Source organism: the organism of the source record quoted next, unplaced genomic scaffold, assembly GCF_019419815.1.
Source record: "Pyrus x bretschneideri cultivar Hongxiangsu unplaced genomic scaffold, Pyrus_bretschneideri_v1 Contig1, whole genome shotgun sequence".
Taxonomy (NCBI): Eukaryota; Viridiplantae; Streptophyta; class Magnoliopsida; order Rosales; family Rosaceae; genus Pyrus; species Pyrus x bretschneideri.
Genome location: NW_025999390.1, coordinates 14,379,091 through 14,402,671, shown reverse-complemented (window position 1 = coordinate 14,402,671; position 23,581 = coordinate 14,379,091). Strand labels below are relative to the sequence as shown.

At 36.9% G+C, this 23,581-nt stretch overlaps 1 protein-coding gene and 1 pseudogene across 1 annotated transcript; one reads left to right on the top strand and one right to left on the bottom strand.

The window, feature by feature from the left end:
- Positions 1–7,840: 7,840 nt before the first annotated feature.
- Positions 7,841–10,605, bottom strand: LOC103950187 (plant intracellular Ras-group-related LRR protein 4). The gene is made up of 4 exons (XM_009361359.3): positions 9,707–10,605; positions 8,632–9,545; positions 8,352–8,542; positions 7,841–8,183 (listed from the first exon to the last, which is right to left on the bottom strand). The coding sequence occupies exons 1-3, from the start codon at positions 10,389–10,391 to the stop codon at positions 8,396–8,398; spliced, it is 1,746 nt and encodes a 581-aa protein (XP_009359634.2). The 5' UTR covers positions 10,392–10,605; the 3' UTR covers positions 7,841–8,183; positions 8,352–8,395.
- Positions 10,606–17,797: 7,192 nt separating this feature from the next.
- On the top strand, positions 17,798–23,366 carry LOC103950283 (annotated as a pseudogene).
- Positions 23,367–23,581: the final 215 nt, after the last annotated feature.

Sequence of the window (23,581 nt, the reverse complement as noted above, 5' to 3'; positions counted from 1 at the left end):
GAGAAAGAATAGGTTGACAGTCTATTAATATATATTTTAATTTGGGAGATATAGGACGAAAACACATTGCATAACACATTGCCATGCCCAAAAGTACTTCCTCCGCCACGATCACAGTTCTGCAGAATATCCCATCAAAATGCTTACAGTGACTGGTGATCATCATTCCACCTCCAATGAGAATTATTGACAGCATTGGCTAATAGCCATTCTGTCGCTAAAAAACTATCAGCAGTTTTAATAACATTTGACTGTCACTAAAGATTGAAGAAATAAATTTCTTGCAGTATGTTTTTGTCTAATTTTTTCTTTAGTTAATTCCTCTTTTGTCCATCAACAAATTAGCTAGATGACCTTCTAGTCCTAATTTTACAACGAGACAATTACACCGCTATTGGTGTTACAAATTCACTCAATTTGACACGTGCATAATTTTTTTTTAATATTAAATGTTAGTTTCATGACATATCAGATTAATTATTTATCCATATTATAACGCGTTGATTAATAATACTGCTTGACGTGTGTTCGTTGAGCTCAAATTTCTCCTGGTTATGGATCTTCAAACTTTTACATTCGTAATGAAGAGAGTACAGTCAAGTAGGTCACTCTATACTTCTGCACATCAGCGTTACGGGCCCAATCGGGGCCATACTCCTCAAGCGTTGTCATTTTGTTCACCTTGCTAATTATATTTAGGGTAAAATGCGGTTTAATCCTTTAAATTATTACTCCAGTTGAAATTGACACCCTGAATGATTTTTTTGGTAAATTAACCCTCTGAAATATTTAAAATCAGTCAATTAACTCATTGCCATTAAATTCCGTCCACCATTCCGTCAAATTCAAAGGTAAATTAGTCATTTCATTATCAATTCATACTAGTCAATGATAACTACCAATAAAATTATGACACATAAACACAAAATAATGTGTAAAACATATAGCATACTAAGAAAACATTAAAAATAAATAAAAACCGAACGTTTACATATAGGACAATTTCACATTGTCATTACACATTATCTTGTGTTCATATGTCATAAATTTATTGGTGGTTATAGTTGATAAGTAAGAATTGATGATAGAAAGACTAATTTATTCTTGAATTTGACGAAATAATGGATAGAATCTACAGACAAGGGGTTAAATGGCAATAATTCAAGGTGAATTTGACGAAAATAGTTCAGGAGGTCAATTCAACTGGGGTAATAATTCAAGGGGTCAAATAGCAGTTTACCCTTATATTTATCATGTGTACTAATGGCACACCATGTGGCACAGTTCCTGTCCGCGACAATAATGTTAAACATGTAAGATGGTCTTACTGCAATCGAGTCTGAATTTTCTTATTTGTAAATTAAAATAGTTTTATTTGTCTTGTAAAAAAAATAAATATATATATATATATATATTTTTTTTCTTTTTTTTTACTAGGCGAGTTATTTGTCTCTGAATTTTAATTGATTTGGCTATTCATATCAAATGTCACTGATGTGAAATTGATGTATATTTAAGCGATAAGAAAAAATAATCTAGTGGCAAACCAATTTCCATTTCACCTATTACTTGTCATATTTCCGAGAAGCTATGTTTGGATCGCATATTTACAAATACCAATGTACTCAGTTAGTGTTGACCCTAAAAACTATTAAGTCTACGTGGCGCGCAGGCTAAGTAACTAATAAGCTAACTACGTCATTCGGTTGAATGCGGGGCATGCCAACTCGTCGGCTGAGCTCGACTGAGGAGTAAAATTTGTTGATGTTGCGTTGAGCGCGTTGCTGACTTCTTTATCTTGCGACTACGGTCAAGAAATGAACAAATCTCGACCTTTGGATTCTCAAGCCTAAAGACAAGGCTGCTAGTTCTGCGAAGTTCACAAATCGTCGGCGCCGGATTTGGTCACAGTGATTATATTCGTAAGAGTATAAGCACGTCGAATCGACACCAGACTGTACGGACACAAGTATTCAAAGGTGATGTATATCTTGATGGTGAATGTGGTTTGGCCGTCAGAATGCCAAACTCTGAAACTCACTTATGAGTATCCAATCATAAAATCACTCGGCGTTCAATACGCCGAATGTCGTAACTCGTAACACCTTACTTCGCCGAGAAGGCTAATAAGATGACCTCTGCCAATAAGGATTCGAAAACCCTTCTCGACCGAGACTTGGATAAGTAACCAGTCGGCCTCGACGCAGTGCTGTTTATCAAAACTGAAGGTGCTCCTTGGTCAGCTGATTCTACGGCAACAGTGCTGTTTATCCAAACTGAAGGTGTTCGCCGGTTGCCTTTACAGTGCTAGTTATCCAAACTGAAGATGTGTCGGCGAGAAAAAGAAAATAAAAAATCTCAAGATGTTTGAGAGGTTTTGCGCAGGGCAATTGTGTGTTGAATTGGAGGTCCTTTTTGTCGTTGTCATTGCCTCTATTTATAGATTTTGTAATGCTCAGCCACTGAAATAAAGTATTCCAGTTGCATTCTAACTCTCAACGTCCATATATTGTGATAAAGAACATTTTTCGTGTGCTCCTTTCATCTTTGCAGAACACCAATCTAATCCAAAGATTGGTTATAATATTTAAATGTCGTGGATCTCTGTCATCCAAATTCCATGTACCAATGACATTCCAATTTGCATTATTATCTTGACTGCAACATTATCCCAAAACCATGCATCTTGACTATTCAAACCTCATCTTAATGCACCGTCACCATGCTGCTGCTCAATCTGATAATAAGAGTCCCAAGTCCATTTGAATTGTACTGCTTGCTCGGAAACTTACTTTGCATCTTATTATCCCGTATAAGAAAATATCAAGATAATTTGTTAAACGATAATTATTATGATAAAAATATGTTGACCCTAAAAAACTACCAAGCCTACGTGGCGCGTAGGCCGAGTAACTAATAAGCTAACTACGTCATTCGGTTGAATGCAGGGCATGCCAACTTGTCGGCCGAGGAGTAAAATTTGTTGATGTTGCGTTGAGCGTGTTACTGACTTCTTAATCTTGCGACTGCGGCCGAGGAAGGAACAAATCTCGGCCTTTGGATTCTCGAGCCTGAAGACAAGGTTGCTAGTTCTACGAAGTTCACAAATCGTCGGCGCTAGATTCGGTCACAGTGATTATATTCGTAAGAGTATAAGCACGTCGAATCGACACCAGACTATACGGACACAAGTATTCAAAGGTGATGTATGTCTTGATGGTGAATGTGGTTTGGCCGTCAGAATGTCGAACTCTGAAACTTACTTGTGAGTATCCAATCATAAAATCACTCGGCGTTCAGTACGCCGAATGTCGTAATTCGTAACACCTTACTTCGCCCAGAAGGCTAATAAGATGACCTCTACCAATAAGGATTCGAAAACCCTTCTCGACCGAGACTTGGATAGGTAACCAGTCGGCCTCGACGCAAGTGCTGTTTATCCAAACTGAAGGTGCTCCTTGGTCGGCTGATTCTGCGGCAACAGTGCTATTTATCCAAACTGAAGGTGTTCGCCGGTTGCCTTCACAGTGCTGTTTATCCAAACTGAAGATGTGTCGGCGGGAAAAAAAAAATAAAAAAATCTCAAGATGTTTGAGAGATTTTGCGTAGGGCAGTTTTGTGTTGAATTGGAGGTCCTTTTCCCCGTTGCCACTGCATCTGTATTTATAAGGACGAGTATGTGGTTCTATATGTGTTTCTTGCAAAACATCCGTAGCTGGCCACAATTTGAATCTCCCGAAGATAAGCACTTCATAAAAACTGTTAATAACCATCCCATTTAGCCGTTTAACAGTGACCCATCCTCATTGGCTATTTGCTATTGGATTTGATGGAATCAGACCAATTTGCATGCACATGAAACTCTTTCTATAGCATCTTAAGGAACCATGCAATGTTAGGGCCCATGTTTGCGTCCAAGTGCATGCATTGCCAAAATTGAAACACTTTAGCCCCTACCCCTGAAGAATATGCTAATTATTAGCATAAATTTATGTGCTAATAATCATCCCAACTCGGAATATGCTGCACCATTATCTTTTTGTGATCATCAAATATCACCATTAACCAAAAGATAACCTTCATGCACGGTTAACCGACTCCAAGCATACGTCTAAATGCCGAGAATCTCAAATCAAATTGAACTGCATGCTCGCTTCCAAGTTGAAGATAAATTTGCATCCTATTTATCCCGTATAAGAAAATTTGAAGATAATTCATATTAAAAGATAAATATTATGATAAAAACCATAGTATTATCCTTTAACAATAACGAAATTATCTTCACTTTTCCATCCAACGGTTGGGAGCTATGTTCACTCAACGGCCTTGATTGCCTGCCACTAGTTGTCCCGCTTTTTTTTTTTTTTTTTTTTTTTTAAATCAAGATTAATCTCAAAGGTAATAAAACCAACAAATTCTCCTTAGCAACATACTGGATCAATTAATGAATCTACAAAGATGAAATTTGTTAATGTAACTTATATATTACAATTGGGAGTTGAGACTAGAGTCTAGGATTAAAAAACTTACATGAATTTGGAAGAAATAAAATTAGGCAGCTAGAGGTGGTGGAACGGCTAATGGTGCTGGGGGATAGGGTAACTTGAGTTTAAAGTTGGAAGGTTGCGACGATTTGGAGGATTAAAACAAAATTTAGAAACCTCTTCTTCTTCGTTATAAGCATTGTTGCATGCACATCTATGAAGGCAACAAGCCTCTCCACTGCACCTGCCCAAATTTTAGAGGATCCCGAAGGTCGATCACAAGTGTTTCTTCGGACTTCCGAAGGGTCCTAAGACCTCTCGGGTCCCTATACGGATCCGCCCATGATTGCATGGGCCGATGATGTAATTTTGGGTCCAAACAAAATCATAATATTATCTTTCAATAATAACAAAATTATCTTCACTTTTCATCCGACGGTTGAAAGCTATGCTCACTCAATGGCCTTGATTGCACGGGCCGATAGTGTAAATTTGGATCCAAACAGTTAGAAATAAACTACATAATATTATTAGGTTAAGAGTTTGGAGATACACCATACGATCCAAAACAAAATTTGAGAAAAACTTTTTTCACGTAGTCATTAGCAAATCTCTCTACTGCGTTTCATCTGCTCATTTTAAATCTCTTTATTTAATTTTTAGTAGTCAATTTCTAATTAATTTACTCTAAATCCCGCACGAAACATGGCAAAATTATGACTTTATATTTGAAACGATTGACATTGAAATTAACTTGTTATTTGAGATTATAACTCATTAGTGCTCTGTGTATCAAGATAAATACACGTAGGCAACGACAAGTATTATATGAAAGAAGATTGGGATTTGTAGTGCTTTACATATTTATTTATTCAACAGGATCCTTTTCGGATCTTTTTGATGAGAATCTTTGGGATTCGTAAATCGTACATCGTACGATCAGTTTTTGTCATTTTCTGTTTGCGTTTAATTTTAAATAAAATTATTTAAAATAATTTCTGATCGCATGATATACAATGAACGGATATAATTCAGCGTATTCTCGGAATCATCACAAAGAAAATCCAAGATCAAGATTCTTTATTTATTTATTTATTTATCATGATTCTCGTGTTACAACGGCATTGACATTGGACAGTCACCAAACAAATATAGAGAGTTAGCCACGAACACAATGCAAGAAAAGTTTACAGTTTCTCACGTGAAGAAAAACCCACCCAAATAATGTTTTAATATTTTCCAGTCAATTGTATTTGGAGCCACATCCATTTCCTTTTGACTTCGAGAAATGCCAAGGAAATCCGCAAAAATGGATTTTCAAGGACTTTCTGATACATAATACTTCACAATTTAAAATTAATTTTTATGTTAATATTAAAAAATATTGTACAAAATATGTGAGGTGAAAGGAGTCTCACTTTAAAAGACTCCTTTTAGCATTTCTTTTTTGACTTTTGTTTTGGGTATGATTCAAGAGAGGCAAAGACATATCAAAACACGAGCTCCTAAGATTAGTTAATCCATCTAGTTCGAAATCCGAACCGTTAAAATTTGATCCAACGGCTACAGTTATTATCACTTTTAAAAGGGCCCCCTATTTGTAACCGTTGAATCAAATTTCAACAGCTCGGATTCCGAATTAGGTGAATTAGGTGGAAGGGGATCTGGAGAAGATCCGTATGTGTGACAAGCAAACAGTTTCACTAATGAAGGGGGCGTTTCGTTTCACTTGGTTATGCATTCGGAGTAACGAATGCTATGTGACAAGCAAACAGTTTCACTAATGAAGGGGGCGTTTCGTTTCACTTGGTTATGCATTCGGAGTAACGAATGCTCCTTCTACGTTCTGCACCTTTGCACAATGAGCTATTTTAGCATACGCTACTCATAAGTGACTGGTCGGCATAGACTCCATTGTAGACGTATATAGACTCAGGGATTGGCTATAATGGGTTGGTAAGAAGAGTCGTAGAGCGCACGGTATGATACAACCTACTCCAAATTACCAAAAGTCCATACTAAATGTCTCAGATCTAGCCTACTTCTAAACCACTCTCCTCCCACCTAGATGGCTCGACCCACCTCAAATTTAACGGCCAAGTATGTACTTGATTGTAAATTCAAACCCAATCAAATCGGTAAATCATCCTTTAAATTTTGTAGTGCGTGAACGATTATTCCTAGCATAATCAATATCACCTTATAAATTACACATCATTAATCACATCAAACAATATATCTTGTATAATTCAATTGATATAATCATATGGTTTGATTTCACATGGGCAGAGAGCCAAATGCTGGCCAAAAAACTCAGTCGAATTTAATACTGCCCTTCACATATGCTTAGGTTTGGGCGCAGGATGCTCTTGTTCCCTATTTCTCAACCCCCCCAACATGCATGCCTCGCCACCTCATCCAGGGGTCCTGTAAATTTGACAAATGCCAGATTGATATATATTTTTTGTCCGAAATGCCAACCACCTGAAATCTACTGGGCCACCACCGCCGCTACACCCACCGGTCTTTTTCATCGCTGGTAGGGCCGGTCTCAAGGAAGTCAGGGTCCCAGGAATGGGGAGGTCTTGAATGTACCTTCCTGGAAGCTAGGGTCTGTATTTTTCAATTCAACCCATGAAAGATGCGCTGTAAAGGAGTGAGGGGGGCATGTGATGGAGCTGAATCAGCTGGTGGTGATATGATCATAGTTGGAACGGGAAGATTAACAATAGAAAATTTCTGGTGTAACCGTCACACGGCCCTGATGTTACCAATCACTCATGTTATAGCACGTGTCAAGTCGTCCACTCTTCTCATAACTATAACCGTAAGGCGTTGACTGCCACACCAAACAATTTCTAGAAAAAAAAAAAAAAAAATACAGGTCTCCCCAAAGTCGTAAGACCATGGAAGGGGCTGACTGGAAGGTTAAGGAAGTTGCAGATCTGATGACTGGAAGGTTAAGGGAGTTGCTGATCTCATAATTACTCTAAAATCTCAAGATTTTCTAACCATGCGACTCTCAACAGAATGCAATACACTACAGTAAGTTTTGAAAATAACCAACAAGCTATTGGGAGCAAAGTCAGATATAATCTGAGTTGCAATCATAAAGAAGAGTCTTCTGCTCAGATATAATCTGTGGAGAGCAATTGGGAGCAAAGTCAACAAGCTATTAAGTATTAAGCAACAATCAGGCATCTATCTGGATTTGGGAGCAGGGGAATATTCATAAGCTCTGAGCCAGAAACTTAGGCCAAGATCCTCCATCCTACAGATAAGATCAAGACTTTCGGTACCCAGATCACGTCGAAAGTCAGAATCTGAATATTTTTACTAAATCAGCAACAATGGAGTAAACATAAGATGCTAGATTCTATTTGAGTGGAAACAAATTCAATTACAAGTGGTAGAAAGGATACACATACGGAGACATCATGAACAATGGATTGGAGGTGATTTACAGAGTAAAAGTTTTTTCGTTTCTCCTATATGCCGGCTGAATTGTACACCTCATTTTGACTCAAAGATAACAGAAATACAGATGGATCAAAAGAAAAAATTCTAACAAAAACAAATAAAAAACAGATATACAATTTTGGTATTGAAGAGTCAATGGAACGATTTAGAAACCCACCATCTTAGTTGATGTTGATTCGTAGTCTCTTTTCTCATCTAGCCTGCTAACAGCTGGTATTCCTGTTTGAAAGAAATAAGAAAGGTATGTGAGTGGCACAAAAATGTGACAGAAAACCTAATCAAATCATCCCTAGTAGTACCCGTTACATATATGTGGAGGTAAAATGCATGAATTCTACTTTTCCGGCTCATAAGTAAATTCGCCAAGATATTGTTTTGGTAACTTACTCGATAGAAATTTTCACATCTCTTGTCAGGGATTCAGTGATTAATCAGGCTTTTACATAATCTTCACCATTGCGCTTCCTTTTGTTTGACCTCGAGAAGCAGCAGATTTGAGCCCAAGTCTTTTTCTGCTTAACAGGTTGTGCTTTAACATCTCTTTTTACGACTAGCTCAGCCATGTATTGAACAACAGCCTAAGATGCATCATGGGAGCACAGTTAACCTTGAGATCGAAGTTACAAACCTATTGGATAAAGAAGTCAAAACAACAGAAGAAACTTACCTGCGCCCCCTTTTCAGCTATGTGTCTTGGTGGGACTTCAAGAGGGTTTTCTTCAACACGTAGAACACGTAGTCGAGTGAGCATCCTGAAAGAGTCTGGGAGAACCCGTATCTGGTTGTTGCTGATATCTAACTCTTCAAGCATCTCGAGGTTCCCAATAGACCTTGGCAGGGATCGCAGATCAGCAAAATTGTTTCCAATGTTCATCTTAACAAGTGAGGTGGCAAAACACAAGTTCTCAGGCACAGACTCAAGCTCATTGAAACTCACATCCAGCTCCCTCAGACTCAATAGAGACGACACGGTTGTGGGCAACTGTTTGATGTTATTGTAACGCACGGACAAAACCTCCAAGCTCTCAATCTTTCCCACAGCTTCAGGAAGTGCTTTAAGCCGGTTATAATCTGCACGCAGCTCTTTGAGTGAGGTACAATGACCAATAGTATGAGGAATTTCGTCAATATCATTGGTCTCAACATTCAATGTCTTGAGGCTAGCAAGGGACCCAATTGTGTCAGGAAGCACAGCGAGCCTGTTTGAGCTCAAATCGAGCTCTTCAAGACGCATCAATCGGCCAAAGGTAGCCGGCAGAGCAGTCAAGTCGTTTGCTCGAAGGTCTAGTGAGACAAGGCTAAGAAGATCTCCGATAGTGTCGGGCAGCTGAGCAATCCTGTTTGAGTGCAAATCCAATTTGGTCAAGGAGGAAAGACCTCCAATGGTGGTTGGGAGGACCAGAATCCGGTTTTCGGACAAATCAAGGGAGACCAATCTAGAAAGCTTTCCTATCGAGTCAGGCAGCCATTCGATTTGATCCATCAACTTGTTCCGAAGATTAACATCCTTAGTGCCTTTATTTGCGAACACCTCAATTAAACTCGCCAACTTTATTAGACTCAATTTTTCACCCTCTTGACCTATAGAACCCAACACACAAACGATCAATCAAACAAACGAAACCCACATTACCCAATAACGCAAAGAGCCCGAGAAACAATTCAAACCAATAAATCAATAAACGATTCAAACCTATAAATCAATAAAAATACGATAAATTTATAGTGTATCGAAAACCCACCTCCAACTCCACCTCCTCCGGTTGAATTGAGAGCGGAAACCGACCTCAGAGACGAATCCACTATCTGGGGAGTTGCAGAAACAGCAGGTCCAGCCCCAATTCCATCCAAGTAGAATGCTTTCTTGGGCTTGCTGACCACGAAACTGTCATCTCTGCTGACTCTGGCTGAAGCAGTTTTAGCAACACCTCCCCTGTCAGTGTTGAACACATACGCAGCAGCAGTAGCAGCAGCAGAACCAGAAGAAGAAGGAGAGGGCCTGTGAGGAAGAACCCCAGAAACGGAATTCGACTTCGAACTCAAATTCACCGCCGCCGCCGAAGAGGAAGAAGTGGAATTGGGAGAGGAGACGCAAGTGGAGGCTCTCTGAATCAAATCGTCGAACAGATTATGTAGGTTCTCGAGATCGAGCAACTTATGGGCCTCCTGCATCTCCTCCTTGCCGTTGAAGTAGACCAACTTCCTCTGCATCTCCTGCAGCACCATGAACAGCTCCTCCGGAACTTGCAAGCTCTTGGTCTGCCTGGCAATGGCGTCGAGCCTGGCCTGCTCCGCCATCTCCACATTCCGAACCAGCGTCACCGCCGCTTCCACCTCATCGACGGCCGGCCTCGGCGGCAAAGATCTGTGAATTCTCATGATCTCTTGCACCACTTGGTCCACTGACTCAAACGCCGTCGTTTCCATTTTCCTCCGCTGCAGACAAAAACAAAATCAAAATTTGATTTTTGGGTGTGAAAGTGTGAGTGGAGGAGGAGAGTGGTGGGTGTGGAGAGTAGAGAGGTGGGGGTCGTTATGGAATTTGGACGCAAGAAATCAAGACACTCTTGCGTCGTCCTCTCACAAATCCAGCTATTTCCATGCGCACTCTCTTCTTTCTCTCTCTCAATCTTTTGTGGCTGAATTTTTATTTATTTTAACTTTATATTAACCATCATGTACGCGCTCACGTGTGTGCATAATACATTTTTTAAATGACGGTATGTTACATGTGACTTACACATTTTAAATGTATTTATATGCATAAATTGACAAAAGAAAGTCGAATATTTAAAGTAAATGAATAATAAATAATATTTAATAAAAAATTGATTGAATCATATTATTGCTAGCGTATTGTGAGGCTAAGATCACCCCTAAAAAAAATCATTTAATAATTAATTTAATCATATTATTATCCGTGTGTGAAAGACATTTTTATAAAAAAAATTATATTTAATAAACAATTGATTAAATCACATTATTGTTAGAATATTGTAAGGTACTAATTTTTTTTTTTATACAATGAACTTTACTAATTTATCACCGGCACTACACACCACTACAAATGTTTTGAACACAATATTCATTATTTTTTATTATATTTTTATTTCCCCTTCACGTGGGCACCATCAACTTTCACTCATCCTTCCATTTTTTTATTCTTTTCTCTTTTGCCACTTATATTATATTATATTATATTGTATTTTATGATGACCAAATTATCAATTTACCCTTGCATTATTTGATATATTTATCAAATAACCCTTGCATTATTTGATATATTATATTGAGTTGCTTTTGGATTTTTTTTTTGGTTGAGGGGCAATTTTGTCCTAATGTTTTTTGTCGAAGTCGTGACCACAAATTGGGGCTCTGCCTTTATATATAAGAGAATAAAAGGGGAAAGGAAAAATGGTGGTGCTACCGCCATACTCATTTTACCTCACATACACTTTTTTAATATTATATCATCAAATCGAATGAAATGAAACGACTACGGGACAGAAGTTCAAGCCCGAAGGAGTAGATGAAGACCTATGAATACTGTGGAAGAGACTCTAAGAAAAGACTTAGGGCTTGTTTGGATGTGCTTTTAAAATGACTGAAAAGGCTTTTAGATAAAATGTTTTTGGGTACCAAAAACACTTTAAGTGCTTTCTGCAATAAGCACTAATTATGTGCTTCTTACAGGAAACACTTTAAGTGCTTTTTTCAAGATTTACTTGCATTTTTACTAAGGATTGGTTCCAAAAACATTTTCACTAAAAGCGTTTTCAGTTATTTTAAAAGCACATCCAAATAAGCTCTTAGAGTACTTGGATTTAACAAAAGACGTGACACAGAATCGAGTGCAATAGCATTCTATGATTCATATAGCCGACCCCACTTAGTGAGAAAATGTTTTGTTGTTGTTGTAAATCGAATGAAATCAAGAAAATCAATTAACAAAAACTAAAGTAGTGTATAAGAAATAAAAATGCACATGTGAATATCACTACCCAAGAAAAATGAAAATTTTGGGATAATGAACCATCGTGACATTTATTAGACTCATTTCTTAAGGTATCGATGATTTTATGTGGCACCAATTTAGTTTTCAATTAAGAGCAAAATGAGTCTAATAAATGTCACGTCACATAAAATAATAGTTAAGTTGATAGTTTAACGGACATGGATCAAAAGTGTCGCATTTTGTAAGTGTCGGCGAATTTTTAAATGACATGACGAAACCTTAACTCTCCAAATCACAATACCACTTGTTCCAAATCACAACGGGGCAGAGTAATTAACTCCAAATATATGTATGTGTAAACAAAAACACTATTTTTACTATATATTTGTATAATCAATTATACTATTTCTTTAATAAAGATTAGATTCATATATGTTGATGAGTTATATTTTTAATAAAAAAAAATATACAAATATATGATAAGCATAACGTTATTCATGTGAACTGTAGTTTCTTCCTTGCATGTAATAAATGAATTAACAATTAAACCTGGGTTATTAGTTTTGTGCAAAACTGCTAAACGCCGTTGTTTAGGCCTTAATGAATCAATTAAACCGCAATCATTTATTGCACATAGTTTCCATGGGACCCACCTAATTCAATTCTCTCCCTAGTCACCACACCTTGTCCAAAACAAGACGGAAACGAGCGGCATACGCGTCAATTGGAAGCTCCGACGACTGCGCCGCCCTCGTCGGTGAATTTGACCCATTAATTTTGTACTTTCTAGTTAAATTAAAAAGGCATTTTATAAGATTACTTTTTTTATCTTACACAAAATATTGCAGGAAATGTTGACTTATTTCCGCTCAAACAGTTTCAGTATGACATGAGACGACAAAATATACTAGCTCTATATTTAAACAATACATTAAAACAGGTCGGTAACTTCAAAATATGTATTCGTGATTCCATATGAGTTCAAATTTGAAATAAGAATTCTAAACATTTGCTCCATTGAACCAAACTCTTGAAATTGTAGGAAATAACTTTTAGAAGAAAAAGTTGATTCCATTTTATCAGAAGTACAGCCTTTAGAGATTTAAATCGTAAATGTATTACAAGTCGGTCCATAAATTGACTAAAAAGTGGCCTTTTTAATGCATAAATAAAACACCATAGAGCAAGAAAAAGAAGAAAAGTATCTGTTTTTTTTTTTTTTTCATTTGGATTTCGTAGGGGGAGGGTGGTATGGGTGGTCATATGGGAGTCCTTGGTGGGTTATAACTTGTGGAGCTGGAGAGATTTTTCAATTTACTTGGAATGAAATGGTACATTATATGTCGTTAACAAATGATAAAATGTTTTTGTTAAAGGGAAGTGTTATTGACACTCTAAAATCTCATTCTACACTCCTCACAAATGTATTTTTTCTTTCTTAATATAGAAAGTTTGAAGTATAGAATGAGATTTTTAGAGTGTTAATAATAATTCCCTTATTAAATGATTAACAACTTAAAAAATAAAATTTCTTTCGATCTATAATAACACGCGGTGTAGAGGGTTGGGTCCATTGGGTTGGAGGCGCAGTAAATGCATTGTCGAGGTGTCCACGTGTGGTGCATGACACGTGTTGCTGCTTTATGGGCTTTGGGTTGGAATTTGATCGTCCAACAGCATCCAGCTGGCATTGCAAAGCAGCTGGTCACGGCATAACCGTTTTTGCATCTACTCCTACCAGCTAAGCCTTCTGGGGGCTATCTTTTATGGTGATGGTTTTTTGGTGTTTCATGGAGGATGTATGGGATGATAGATGATGGGCGGATGGATGGATGGATGGGCGGGTGGGTCGGTTTTCTAGTAACTGCCACTATCATAGTGTGTGGGGAGTGAGGACTCATCTCCTATCACTCATCACATGATCTGCATTTCTCTTGTCCAATGTGTACTTCACATTTTTCACTCGTTGACTATGACCCTATGATTTCTCCCTCATGCAATATGCACTTTGAGTTTCTGAACTGAGATGTTGCGATAACAGTATTTCAAATAAATCATGTATTGTTGTGCAAGAATGTTAAATTCTATGATATTATTTATGATAAGTTTTAGAAACTGTTACTGTGATAATACATAGTGTACGTAAGTTTCTTAGCCTTGACACTCTTCTTTAGTGTTATTTTATTTTATTTTATTTTTCTTTTCTAACAAACATATTATATACTCTAAGGGGTGAGGAAGTGGGCTAAGCGTCATAATGAACTAGCAATAATATGGTTCAAATTTGCATTTGGCGAGAATCGAACCTAAGACCTCTCACTTACAAATGAAGAAAAATAGCACTACACCGTAGTACTAAGTGTTTGTAGCAAGGAAATCTTCCCCCAACAACTTGGTGTGCATGTTACAACTACTGTCTCATATCAATGACCACGACGGGGTGCGCGGTTGGCTAGTACACTATGAAGAATTTAGGGATTCCAAAACGGTACTAGGCTGGAGTTACTTTAATAACTATTTTGAGAGTTGTTTGAACTTTAAATAGTCATAATCATGAACCAAACTGTAATTGTTCACTGGGGCTAAAATGATTGGACTTGGGTCTTGCCTACAACTTTCGGATTCTTGGGGTACTCTTGACAAGTTTGGGCCACTCGAGCCCACGCTACTCTTTAGTCACGGACCCAGCCTCTTCCGCCCGGAAATAGATTCTTGTGGCCCATGGGCTAGAATTATTTTATTATTAATTTTTTAAATTAACGGTAATTCCACTTTTGTCCTAAAATGGAATAGTAATTTCAGGTAAATATTTAGCGGGGTGTGGTATCCACACACCATTTTTTACTTCTCTCACACCTTTTTAATTTTTGACCGTCTGATCGGATGAATTGAAGAAGATCAACGGACAGAAATTAACTAGGGGTGTGGAAGAAGTAAAAATGGATGTGTAGATAGCACACCCCATATTTAGCAACGTCTCATGAATAGGTCTTTAGTGAGGGCAAAACTGAAATTAGAATGCAAAGTGGAATGAGGTTCAATATTAAGGGCGCGTTTACTAATCCGTAATCAAATTGAGATGAATTGAATTGAGGAGGAATTGGATTGAGGAGGAATTGAAATGAGATGGAATCAAAATCAGATTCCTGTTGAAGTTGTTTACTAAAACTGTCTGGAGTCGGAGTAGGAATGATGTTGAGTCCATATAAGTTGTTTACTAATTCACTTCAATCGGAATGAAAACTAGGTTGATTACTATATTGCCCTCACATAAATAAATTATTTTCATACTAATTAATTATATTAAATTCTTAATTAAATTTATATAATAAAATTCATCTATATAAAAATATATAAATGGGTTTTATTTATTTATTAAAAGATGGTAGGAATGATGTTGAGTCCATAAAAGTTGTTTACTAATTTACTTCAATCGGAATGAAAACTAGTTTGATTACTAAATTGCCCTTACATAAATAAATTATTTTCATACTAATTAATTAAATTAAATTCTTAATTAAATTTATATAATAAAATTTACCTATATAAAAATATATAAATAGGTTTGATTTATTTATTAAAAGATGGCATAATGAGTGTCAAATGAAGGGCAATGTTGGAATAATAAGAAACAAGTGAAGGCATAATTGGTAGAAGAAACCATTCCGGATTCCTCAAGTGTCAAGGAATTGAAATACCTCCCTCATGTAGGGAGTCCAATTCCTCCAAAATTAGGAGTTGGATTCCTTAATGTGTGTGAACCCCACATGTATTTTGATTCCCCAAGATTACGTAAACAAAGGTGTATCCCGTATTCGGAATCCAATTCCGTAAATTGATTCCGATTACGGGTACATAAACGTGCCATAAGAGAGGCATTACTAAAGTTTTACCAAATAATTATGCATTGGGCTTGAAATACAAATGTAATCATATTTTAAAGGAAAACTAACGAAAAGTTCAAAAAAAAAATAGTTTTAATGAAAAATGACAAATAAAGGTGTAGTGGATAGTAATAGGGAAAGGTAAAAATGTGGTTTTTTGTTAAAAGTGAAAAGTACCGGAAGTGTTTCATTAAAACTCCATATTTTAAATTACTTTACATGTATTTATTATTGATACATTGCATTTGATTCAACAATCATCAATCACTTATTTTTTTCATTGTCCGTTTGCTCAGGTTTTTGATTTGGGAGTTCGTTGCAGAAGAGAGATCAACATAAAAAGTGTTGGAAATATTCGGCGATACGGATGTTACTTCTCTTATAACAAATCACATAAAATTAATATTAGTAGATCACAATTTTTCATGAATAGGTTTTTAGTGAGGGGCAAAACTGAAATTAGAATGCAAAGTGGAACGAGGTTCAATATTAAGAGAGGCATTACTAAATTTTACCAAATAATTATACATTGGGCTTGAAATACAAATGTGATCATATTTTAAAGGAAAACTAAAAAAGTTAAAAAAAAACTTTTGCTTTAATAAAAATGACAAATAAAGGTGTAGTGAATAGTACTAGGGAAAAAGTAAAAATGTGGTTTTTTGTTGAAAGTGAACAGTACTAGAAATGTTTCGTTAAAACTCCATATTTTAAATTACTTTACATGTATTTCTTATTGATACATTGCATTTGATTCAATGGTCATCAATCATTTATTTGTTCGTTGTCCGTTTGCTCAGGTTTTTGGTTTGGGAGTCCGTCACGACTGGATATCATATAAGTGGAGGGGGGGGGGGTGATTTCCTAGATTGCTGGAAGAATTTGTAGAAGAGAAATCAACAGAAAAAGTGTTGGAAATATTCGGCGATACGGATGCTACTTCTCTCATAACAAATCACAAAAAATTAGTTTATCACAATTTTGTTACAACAATTTTTAAAATAAAATAAACAAAATAAGATAAAACTCCAACAAAAAGGAGGGCGCGGGACTGATGCAGCAGGTGGTGTTTGGTTTGTGGCATATATGGAAATGCCGGAACGTGTGGGTGTTTAATGGCGCCGCCCCGGATGGATCGTTGCTTGGGGGGAGTACGTGGAGGTTAATAAGGATGAGAGAGCTGAATTATTAGTGCCTACGTTGAGGAGGAATGAAGAACACAGTGATGGCGATAAATGGTGCTAGCTTCTCAGTTTCACTCGATTTCGTTTCGCTATTGTTCACGATCTTGTAACAAAGCACCGCACACCGTGGCCGCTTTTGTGTTTCCAGACAAGGCAGCTTCTTCTGGGATCCACTAACTACCAATTTGGCTCTTTGACATTCTAGCTGCTGATGCTAATGCGGTTATCTAAGAAGTAATGCTATACTTACCACATATTTTGATGTTAAGACAAGAGCGGGATGAATTTTTACGAGAAAAAGATCTTTCAATTAATTATCAATTAAACAAATTTATCTTTTGCAATTTCTATCAAACAGGTGGTGGATTCTACAATTTTATTCTTCACGAATTTACGCTTGTAATCCGTATTAGCTTTGTGATGCATCATATTTATATCATCTCTCTAATAAAAATAGGGCACATGTGTGTCCCCTCTCTATTAAAGAGATAGCATAAGTGATGATACATATTTGTACTAAGAGTAATATTTTTGTTATGTAAGTGTTGGACTTTGATTCCAATAAAAAATTATCTTCTGACAAAAATAAAACAAATTTAACAGTCAAATGTACGTGGATGCACCTGCTAAACAATAAGTAAAATAATTAAAATATAGTTGGTAAAAAAGTGCTACAAATTTAAACTTCTAAAGATTACAAATTTAAATATTTGTATACAAAATATAACCGTTAAGTTTCCGTATCAGTGTCATGGAAGAAAAAGACCAACAAATGGAAGAGTCTCCCGCGTTTAAAAAGGAGAGGGATCATGACCAAGGCATTAGGTACAAAGATATACATGCAAAAATGAAGCGGCTGCTTCTTGGAAACCCTGGTTTTTTGGGGGAATCTCATTCTTCCAAACTCTCTCTCACACTCGGTGGCCGCACACAACACTGAAGAAGCAAGGACTCCATAGCCGCAGCAAAGAAGACGGCTGGCCGCTCTCTTTTCCGAGCCTCCTCCGCCTGCTAACCCAGCTGAACCGAAATCCCCGACGCCTAGGGCATCCTCACTGAAATTCTTTGCAGGAGGATCCGTAGGGCGGGCTTTGGGCGAGACAACCATGGGCGTCGAGTTCAGGAACAACGAGGCGACTTTCGATGAGACGGCGGAGGACGGTGATTTCACCGATTCCGACCTCGTGTATCACGTCAGGGATATTCTTTGCTCAGTGACTTCAGGTTCACCATCGGTCAGGATTCCGATTCCCGAAATGTGCATTCTTACACCAGATTAGGGTTTTAGTGAGCTTGCCCTTGGTTGTTTTGGTGTGGATGTTAATTTTGACAAGTTTGATTTGAATTGTTTAGGCTCTGGCTGAAAACAAGGACTATGAACGGCTCATTTCGGTTGTGAGCCACGAAGAAGGGCACGGCGCCGACGAGGAGGCTTTTCTTGTGGTATGTTGTTGTATTACAATCAAGGTTTATTTGAATTGGTTTCATCGAAGTTTAGTGTTTTTTTTCGGTTTATTGCTCTGAGGTACGTGCTTAGTACATTATACTCAATTAATTGGGTTTCAATTGAATTGGTTTTGATAAAGTTTTGATTTTTTTTTTTTTTTTTTTAATGTTTAATTCTTGGCAGACGACTTTGGAGGCACCATCTAGAGCAGTTTCTTGCATAGATCATGATCTACACAATCTACTTCTCTCTGCAGTAAGTTGTAAGGATACATTTTTGTTTTTGTATCTCCCTGCATGTGTCCAATCCTTGGTTTTTATTTTATTTTATTATTTTATTTTTTTATTAATTATGAATTGCGAAAATGTTTCAGATTTTTAGGATGAACTTGTGGACGTACAGGCCTCAGGTGATGGATGCAGTGATTCATTTCATTGTTTCGTTGGTACGTGGGTTTTATATGTTTCTACATTTGTCAAATTCCAAAGCTTCTTGAATGAGTTGACAGAAATTTTAGATTGTTTTCGCTTAGTAATGCCGCAGGCTTCTTCGAATGGGATGTTTGTTGATGAATGTTTGGCAATGCTCACAAAACAATTCTTTCCACCTAGAAGTTTCCAGCTGCCACGTGGTCTTACAAGAAAGGGCCAAGTTTTATCTCGCGTGCATTCAACTCTGAATGATATTGCTGATGTGCTACCACTCTCCCCTGCGAGACTTGTGCCGATTGTTTTAGCTGCAACGCCACAATATCGTTTTCATGATATAAATGTAAGTTAATTCTGCACAGCACGTACGTACCCATCTATTAATAGTGTTGTTAACTCAAAAAGATATCCTCTGCAATCTTTGTTAGCTTTCGTATGGTATACAGGCGACATATGGTTTTCAAAGTGGCCGTGATTGTTTAGGCCAATGTTTCATTGTTTATAGCATTGTATAATATCGATTTGACTTCGTAATAATGGCTTTTCCCTCCAACTGTGATTCATTATTGAACATGTTTCTGTCTTTTTCCCTTTGGAATGTCTGCATTACTTAACATCCCAGTGTTCTCTAAATTGATAATTATATGATATGCCATATTGCTCTTGTAGACTCTTAGTGTTGTGATGTACGTAGAGAACATGCTAAAGTTGGAGAGTGGCGCTCTTGGTGAAGTAGTTCGGATCCCAATGCTAGCTGGCATGGTGGAATTGCTGCTAGATTTGGATGTATGTATATTCAATTGAAAATTGAAATTAATAGTTGAACGGAATAATTGCTTTTTGTCGTAACAAACATTATGAACTGGCTTCCTACAGGTGGAGATTGGATGGGATGACATAGAAGATGACTCAAGTAAAGGAATATTTGAGATGGAGCTAGAAGCTGTAGACGAGTCTACAGATGATGATCTGAATGATGGCAGTGAGGTATGATTGAGTTTAATTACTCTATCTAAGTTAATATCCCATGCATTGAGTTTCTTTACGAGTTAAGCTTGTTTTGTGAAGAGTCAGGTATATTTAAGAGAATGAGTTGAAATCCCTCGATTGTAGTGTTAATTAAGTAATGTTGACAACGAGTTGCTAGAACTTGGCATGCAAGGGGGAAAGAGGTTTTCAAAATTCAAGGATAAAGAGACGATGGGGAGAGAAGAGGGTGAAGCAGAATATGATAGCATAGTTGCTACTTTGCAGTTGTCCCTGAGTTTATTGATGTTTATTTTGGTTCTCACACCATTTTTGTTCTTTTCTATTGTTTATGATGATTTTGAGCCTTCATTGTTAGTGATTGCAAGTTATTTATACAGATTACAAGAAAAGTAAGTGTGAAGATTTCAGGAAATAATTCATTTGCCGAAAAATTAGATAGCTTGTTGGTGTTAACTTTTGAGCATCTTGAGTCTTGTGAAGTTGGTGGCCGTTTAATCGAGGTATCTTTGAACTCTCTGATTTTGAGGCTTGGCATGTTCAATATGCTTGTCTCCATTCTTTACATTTTAATTCCCATGTATATGGTGTGTTTAGGTCTTTGAAACTCTGCTGGAATCATTTAAGAGGACTGTTTTGACTGCATACAAGTCCAAGTTTGCCCAGGTAATTTTTACAAAGTTTCCGTATCTGTTTTTTTAATTCATTATTTTGTTTTTCCACTTTATTCCTCGTTGTATATCTACTGGTTTATTTTATCTCCTTACTAAATTGCTTCTTTCTTATTGCAGTTTGTGATCTTCTATGCATGTTCTCTAGATCCTGGAAATTGTGGCGTGACATTTGCTTTGATGCTTGAAAATACTTTTTTCTGCAGTACCAACCCCCCACTTCTCAGGTAATATGCTTGCTATTACTTGTGTATGGTCAGGTATTCTTTGTTTTTACTTCTTAGTTCTTAAACTGGGGTATTGCATTCGTAGCACGAGTTGCTTTTACGCTTGTGATCCTTAAAGCACTTAAGGTGGACATAAACATTTCATCTTTTTTATCATCTGTATCATTTCTGTTAGTGGTTCTCTAATTGCTATTCTATCACATTTGTACTCTTGTACCTTTGGGTGCAGCTTTTAGGATTTGACACTTTTCTAATGAATATCTGGACTTGCATTTGCTGACCATTATGATACAAAATAGGTTAGATATATATGAGGTGTGTCACTTAACCCACATGTAATCACTGCCCATGTTAAGAGAAATGATGGAAAACCTGGGAGGCTATTATGTGGTTTAACGGTCACGAAATAGGACATTCTGAAGATCAGAATTTCTGGTTTTAGATGTTTGACACATTCTTTATGGTACTGATTTCTGTTTTGGGTTTGTGCAGAATGAGTGCCGTTTCTTATCTTGCTAGTTATTTGTCTCGTGCGAAGTTTCTGTCAGCCTCTGTGATTGCTAGCACACTGGAAAGGTTGTGTACAAACCCATAGCCCCATGCAAGGAAAGACAGGAAAGGTTGTGTACAAACCCATGACTCAATAATGAGGCATAAGAAAGGAAAGACAGAATTTGGGGTCAAGCGGGGAGCCTAGTGATTAGTCGGGTCAAAGATCCAGAGACACTAGATTCAAAAAGACAAAAAAAAAAAAAAAAAAAAAGAAATAAAGGAAAGACAGAAGGAATTTGTCTAATGCCCTTGTCATATGTTACTCTGGTTTCAGGTTGGTGGATTGGTGCTCTAAATATGTCAAAATGCAGAATGACAAAGTAAATCCGGAAGCTCATCGAGTGTTTTATTCTGGATGTCAGGTTTGTTTTGTTTGACTTTCGAATCAGTTCCTCAGACTTACAATAGTAAATAGTTCAGATTTCTTAGTTTTCAAGATATCATGTGAAGAGGGTAAACAGTTGTTTAATCAAGTGAGTTGCATATTGAAATATGTTTTTGTTTTTATCTCCTACAACTAAGAAAAGAAAAACGAAGAAGAATATTTATGCACTGGTAGTCTAAAAATTTAATAATATGTTGTAGGTGGATGGGAAATTTTTATGTGAAAAAGTTTAGAGTATTTAACAACGGTGGTTTGAAATTTGGTTTTTTTTGGTTTATTAAATATTGAATTGCCAATTTTGACGTTTATTTACGTTCAATCGTATCTCCATACTATACGAGGGAAGATTCCATATCTAGTTCTGGAACTAAGTGTGCAACTTTTTGACATTCACACTGCAAATTTTCCCTATGTTATTAGTTGCGTAATTTGATTCATGTGCTTCTATTCTTAAGTTACTTGATGTTATATCAAATTTTTGCAATATCAAATATTTACTTATATGACCGATTTACTGGTCCAACAGGCCATCATGTATTTGCTATGCTTCCGAATGAGATCAATGATGGATGTTCCTCTGCTGAAGTCATGGCTTCTTCGTCTGCCTTTAGAGTCGGTTTTGAATAACAAATTGAGCCCGCTGGAGGTGAGGACTGTTTCTGGGCACAATCATATAATTGTAGAAGGATTGTTTACATGTAGTCCTACCCTGGACAAAAACAGGCTACATTAAGTTATAGTGTTTATCTTTCTATTCCCTCGGTCTTTGATTCTCTTTTATACCATTCGAGAAGGATGCTTTTATGTTTAAAACTATCGAATCATTGGCCTACTTTTGTTCTTTTATGTTTAAAACGAGTTTCTAAGGCAATCAAAAGCAGCTGGTTTATTCATGACACTTGAGAAATTCGAATTCAATGACTTTCTGGAATCAGAACTTTCAAAGGAATTTGGCGGGAGGGAAAGGCTCGATATGTTCTTCCCATTTGACCCGTGCTTGCTGAAGAAAAGTGACAGGTTTGTATTAACTTTGAACTTTCAAGGTCAAAAAGGAAAGTTTAGTTAGCTGTAAGAATCCAATGCTTAAAAATTTCTTTTGAAAGCTTTTCTGACGCTGGTTTTTCCTTTATCTACAGATACATCCAGCCGAAGTTCATTTTCTGGTCTATGGTTCATCCTACGTATGATATTGACGAAGATTCCTGTGACGAAGACATAGGTGAATCTGTTGCGAAAGAAAATGTGGACGGAATGGATTATGCGATTTTGCACAGCTTGGAGGAACAGCGTTATGATCTCGATGAATTTGACTCTGCGTTGAACAAAATGTCCATCACACCAAAGAATTCCCTACATGATACATTTGGTGGTGCGGTAAACAAACCCATGCGAATGCCTTCAAGAATTAGGCCGTCCACAAGTCCGGAGTCTCTGTAAATTAAAGCACGAAACCCGTTCTTTTCTGAAAGAAGCGTGAAAACTGTATTGGTTGTACAAACAGATATTGTGCTGGCCAGAGTGACCCGTCGTCGGGGGAATGTGGTGAGCTGATGATGAGTGAGATGTGTAGTGGTAGAATTTCAGCTTCTAGCTATTTTTTGGTTGTTTTATGTAAGGTTTATACTTATGGAGCCCTGTTCTCCTGCACTCCATGAATTTAATCAAATTTACAATTTTGAATTTGGACAACTTGCTATCCCCCCTTACAGTTGAGTGGAAATCCCTGTTAAACCAAACTTGTCAGCCAAAATGATCTCTGAGATTAGTATAACTTCTCAATTTTGTTACTAACAATGAAAAAAGATAGAAGTGATCTTTGAATTTGTCCATTTTAAATCGTTTTGATCATTTTGTAAAAATTTGTCATTACTTTTGTTAAATTGTTACGTGAACGATC